Source organism: Cicer arietinum, chromosome 1 (assembly GCF_000331145.2).
Source record: "Cicer arietinum cultivar CDC Frontier isolate Library 1 chromosome 1, Cicar.CDCFrontier_v2.0, whole genome shotgun sequence".
In the NCBI taxonomy this organism is placed as follows: domain Eukaryota; kingdom Viridiplantae; phylum Streptophyta; class Magnoliopsida; order Fabales; family Fabaceae; genus Cicer; species Cicer arietinum.
In genome coordinates, this window is record NC_021160.2 from 25666069 (window position 1) to 25672215 (window position 6147).

Genomic DNA, 6147 nt, shown 5'->3' on the forward strand with positions numbered 1-6147 from the left:
AGAATCACCATCATTGTACAATTCAGCTCATAGTTTATGTTCAAGTCATTAGTTTTCCCTTGTTGCAGTTTTGAACAAATACTTTATGTATCAAATTTATTTATAGAATGAAAATTGTTTTTAGATAAATAAATTAAGTTTGTAATATAGGTATAGTATGATTGCTATTATCTTCTCCTGACTCCAGCTTATGCCAGCTTGGATACATGGATTTTTTACAGTCACACTTGCAAGTAAGCATTCTTTGTCCTGCTGCATTTAACTCATTTATTTGCTTCTATGCTCGCATATTCCGATCATTAATGTTGAAATTTTATAATTATTTTGCAGCCTTTGATGATGGATAATTTGGAGGCTCAGACTTATGAGACATTCGAGAAAGATGTTATGAAATACCTTCAAGTACGGCAATGCATGAAACTATATTCTCAACTTCACTCTTCTGATTTATGTTTTCGCTCTGATCTTGTATTCTAGTAGCTATCTCACTTATGTGAATGTTATGAATTTATTAGCTTTAAATTTAGACCATTTCCCTCCCATATTCTTCAATTGTTGTCCAATGTCTGATGCATGTTTTCTTTTTCAGTATGTTTGGGTAATTTAAATGATATTTTATGTTGTCAGCTCTCTAATGAGATCAAATATCAAAGAATGTCGGCTCTTGTTTGTTACTTAGATATCTAGGTTTTGACTTATTTGTCATAAGTTGTGTATGTGTAATCTAATCATTGGATTTCTTTTTTACAGTACCAAAGAGCAATTAGTAAAGCATTGCTAGACATGATTACCGATGAGGAGGCATCTGTTAAAACCATTTAAAGATTTTTTCTCATGTTGTTCTTCTAAATAAATCCTCAGCGTTAGAGAAATGGTGTTCACCTCATTTGGATATAGCACTTTGGATGCCTGTGTACAATATTATAGAGATGGAAATCATTTGTTTTTGTTCATTGCTAGGTACTGATGGTTGTTGGAGCTGGACGTGGTCCGCTTGTGCGGGCATCATTACAGGTGTGATATTTTATCTAATTATTTAAATAAATGACTGTACAATGCCAGATTGGATGTATCATATTCTTTTGACTAACTTATGTCTTATTCATTCGTAAGAAACTGGGCGAAAACTAAAAGTTTATGCTGTTGAAAAGAATCTGAATGTAGTTGTCCTCCTCCACGTTAGTTTTGGATCTTTTAATTTATAAACGGTTCTGTTGAAATGTGCCAATATATATTTTGTTTACTACTGAAATAGAAAAACTCAAATTCATTGCCTAAACTTCATCAAGCATTATTTAGTGAAGTATGTTTGAATGTTTGATAAACAAAGTTTTAAGATTTTGACACCTGTATGTATGTAAATAAGGGTGTTAGTAAGTTAGACATGAAAAACATGGTGGGTATAGTGCCATTACTAAGCAATAATCTTTTATCAGCTTGTTAATGTTTGCTCACTGTTACATATCTCATCTGGTGTTCATGATAACGTGGGTTCAATTGGTTGATTACTTTATGTTCTCTACTCGTATTTTGTTTTTTCAGTATAAGATATAAATTATTTTACTCCTTTCGCCCATTGATTAAGATGTTTATGACAATTATAATAACTTTCTAAGCAGGGCTTCTATCTTCTGATTGTCGATATTATTCTTCAATTGATTAATTCCATTAATTTAGACATGAGTTTTTTTTCTTCTTTTTTCTGGAACATGTATTAGTTAAATTAGAGGGATGGGAGGATACTGTTACCATAGTCTCAAGTGACATGCGCCGTTGGAACGCCCTTGAGAAAGCTGACATATTGGTAACTTTTTTGCTCATTTTGTTATTGTCAATGATTTGAGTTTTGTTGTTTATGGTCAAGTGTCTGATTGCTGTTGGCTTGAATTTAGGTTAGTGAATTGCTAGGTTCTTTTGGGGACAATGAACTATCTCCCGAGTGCCTTGATGGAGCTCAGAGATTTTTAAAGCCAGGTGGAATTTTAATACCTTCTTCGTATGTGAATTCTTTTTATTTCGCACAATGACTTATCTTGTTTTTTATTTTTATTTTTAATTATTGTTTATTTATTTGATTTCATGTGAATGTATTCATCCTTATTGGTATACATGTTTGTTAAGGTTTCTGTCATGTTATTGTTGAAAATTGTTTTGTTGATTTTGTCTGAGCATAGGTTTTTACATTTACTCATCCAAAACCAGTTGTCGATAGAGAGAGCAATCAACGTTATAAGAAGTTGCATTTTATGATACCTAATGACACCGACTCTGCAATGGTACATGGTATGTGGTGTATTTCTTTTTTTTATTGACTAAATAGGCTTGTTGAGGAATAATAAGATTACATTTTGTTAAATTGTTTAGATCTTTCAAGTGTTAGAAATTATTTTAATTATCTCATATCAATTATTGTGCTAATGTTATAATATTCTTTTTGATACTAACTGACCTTGTGTACTCTATGATCATAGGATTTGCTGGCTACTTTGATGCAACTCTTTACAAGGATGTTCATCTTGGGATTGGGATTTGTTTTCTATTTATTTTATTTCGAGACAACTATTTTGATTGGATAAAGATTGAGTTATCGTCTGAAGCTTCAACTTTTGTTTCGGGAGAGAACGAAGCTGATAGTCAACCAACCAAAGTTATGCCATCTGGTATTGATATATGGGTGGATGTAGTTGGGAGAAAGAAAAAGGGAATATTTGGTCTTTGATCCAATCAGCCAAAAATGCGTTCTGATTCAGAGTTGATGCTTTGAGAAGTCAAGTTTATGCTTTGAATGAATCGTTGTAAAAACAGGAGCAAGAATAATTGTTGATGAAACAACAGTTGCAACGACAAGAAAAAGAGATAGTTGAGACGAACAAAAATTTAACCTTCCTAATGCAACATTTAATGTATGTTGGATCTTCTTCTCATCCAAGTTCATCACCACAACCCAACAATGAAAATGAAGATAGTGGGGATAATGACATCGGTAGTGATATTGTTTTTATTTTGTTAAATTGGTTGTATCATGTACTTGATTATACTTAGTTTTTTATTTTTATTTTTTTATCATGATTTAATTAATACTTAGTTATGAATTGCGAACAAGATATAATTTTGTTTAGAATTATCACAATAGTTGGATCATACTTTAATAAGATTTTGTTTTGATTTGAAACATGATATAAATTTTGTTTTGGAGTATTGCAATAGTATTTCAATTAAAGACTAATATTAAATATTCAAAAAATGTATTTATAATAATATTTTTAGTTGAAATTTTTATCTAAATAAAAAATCAGAAAAACTAATTTTACGTGGAAATTTAAGTTTGTGGATTATTTTTGAAAATAATTTCGATACGAAATTACCTGCTGATGCGACACATATTTTGATGCAAAGTTTCATGTGGATATACCTTCAGATTTTCATGCGAAATATATTTGTAGGAATAGTACTGCAGATATTTCTGCATGAAAAGTCGTAAGAAAAGCCTTAAGTTTGCTTAATGTTTGCTGCGGATTTGATTTCCATTTCCTGCGGATTTATCCGCATGTAATTTACCTGCGGATCCAGGGATCCTCAGGAAACAATTATCCACGAAGGTTTTACGTGGGGATATAGTTCCGCCAAGAACTCCGCAGGTAATGTTTGTTGCTGCGGATTTTATGAAGGTGGCTTTTAAAAGTTGAAAATTGAGAAAATAAAGTAATTTGTAGATTACTAATTGAAAAAAATAATACAATAAACTGGGATAAATATTTATAATTAATATATAAAAAACATAGAATAAATATTTGTTAGAAAAATCATGAGAAATTATTTATGAATTATACATAAAAATATATGGGAAAAATATTTGTCATCGCTTGATATTACAAAAATGTGAGATAAATATTTATATATGATGCATAAAAAAACACAAGATAAACATTTGTGTAGTTATTTATAAATGATACATACAAAAATACAAGAAAAATATTTGAAACTAATAAATATTAAGATATGTGTAGAATATCAACGAAGCGTTACATGTGCTCTAACACCCTAAAGTTGATATAAACTATTTTATTAATTAATTAAGGTTTTAGATAATTAATTTGGTATTAAAATTATTTTAAAATACATGTTTATTAGTTTATGATTAATTTTCTTTATAGGTGTGTTTTCGGGTTAATCTTGTACATATTTGACCAAATATGTTATATTTTATTATTTTATATATTTTCAAAAAAAAATAATAATAGTATATTAGTGTAAATATTTTAAGGAATAAGATTTAGGCGATTTTACGTGTATATTTGAGTTGATAATTAATATCATGTTCTTGTGTGATCGACTAATATTAAATGTGCACTTAATTGTATTAAATTATTTCTAAAGATATCTTATTTTAATTATTTATTTTATAAATAATTGTGTTGAGATAGCAGTAATATTGTGTTTGATTTTGTTTATTGTTATATACTTATTTTGGAATTGTGATTATATATATATTATGATTTACTAATTAACATAAAATTTTGTTGTTATATTTATTTATTTTATAATTTTGACTATTCTCTAATGATATATTATTATAACGTGAGTATTTTAAAAAATAAGTATAATCATAGTAATTAATTTGAATATGAGAGTTTGAGTTATTAATAATATTTATTATTTTTAAGATTAATTATTTTAATTACTCTAATTTATCATATATTAGTTATGAAATATTATTAATGTTTTATTAATGAGACTGTGTTTGAAAAAAGTAATGTTGAAAAAAACTAGTATTGGTAATTGTTGGTTTTATAATAAAAAAAAAATATTAAAATGTGTTTCACGAGTCAAGTTCAAGTAAAACCTAATTAAAGAATAAAACAAAACAAAAAATAGAGGAAGAGAAAGGTATCTGCACGACAGCTGCTAGCTGTTGCTCCCAAGAGGAATTGGAACAAAATTTAGAAAAAAATTGATACCAGCGATTGTAACTGTCTCAGAAAATTTTCACCGTTTCTGCTCAAATTTCAGTATGTTATTTTATACATTTAGTTAGTCAATTAAACATAATTTTCCTGATTATTAACAACTTCAATTTCTCTATAAAATAATTGACTTATTCGTTTGTAGAATTCGTTATTTTGCACCGTTCTTCTTCACCTAAGTCCGATTTGAGTGAAACCAACGCCAAAACGATCGTGTGAAAAGTGAATATATTATTCACTGATTGGTTTTCTGATTTATGGTAAGTTACCTTAACTGAATTTCAAAATTTAGTTGTTGGAGTGTCTTCTCATAATTTATTTTTAACGCTTACCCATAAACGGTCGAATTAGATCGATTGAAGGGAAAAGAGTCAAAGAACAAAGGTTTTTGCTCGTGGAATCGTATTCGTTTGTGAAAACGTCAAAATAAGGTAAGGGGGTGACAAAATGTTTGAATTCACGAGTATAACATAATGTGAAATGAATGAGAAAACCGTATTTTCCAAAGATTCATTTGGGGATCGCTACGTAGAGCAGTAGCCCTTTGAGTGCTAAATAAATTAGTATAAAAATATGGGAATTGTGAGATTAAAATGTGAAATAGAAATATGTATAAGATGTTGATTGATTTAACTTCGTTAAATATGTGGTATTTGATGTTATTGTGATGTTTGATTTATTTTTATTAAACATGTGATATTTGAGATTGTTGTGATATTGGACGTCGAATGAATTTTATGTATATGTTTGATTAGACGTATTTATGTGATGTGATAATAAAAGGTGGATTTGATAAGTTTATGTGATTATGATGATGTATAATTAATGATAATGATATAAATTTGTGATAAGTCTATGTGGTGATTTATGATTGATGATAGTGATACTATAAAATTTTGATGAACTTATCTAATGATATATAATTAATGATAGTGATGTTGTGAATTTGTGATGAGAATATTGAAGTAATCCCATAGTTGATGAAATAATGATGATTTCAATTTGTGTTTGAGGTGACAATCTTAATGGAATATCATAGGACAACGAGGGGAGAAAATAAATATTGATAAATTGTGAAGTGGAGATTATTTTGAAATCATACAGGTAGGGCCTGATAAGCCTAGTGATTGCAGGGAAGTACAAATGAATGAGCCTGATCGTGACAGTCTGCTGTTGAGCCATA

At 28.7% G+C, this 6147-nt stretch overlaps 1 protein-coding gene across 1 annotated transcript; it reads left to right on the plus strand.

Annotated features, from left to right (window-relative positions):
• The first annotated feature begins 206 nt into the window (after window positions 1-206).
• LOC140918687 (protein arginine N-methyltransferase 5-like) lies at window positions 207-2027 on the plus strand. The gene is made up of 7 exons (XM_073363440.1): window positions 207-233; window positions 331-402; window positions 751-807; window positions 961-1014; window positions 1437-1500; window positions 1719-1804; window positions 1893-2027. Exons 1-7 carry the CDS (start codon window positions 207-209, stop codon window positions 2025-2027), a joined length of 495 nt encoding a protein of 164 aa, XP_073219541.1.
• Window positions 2028-6147: the final 4120 nt, after the last annotated feature.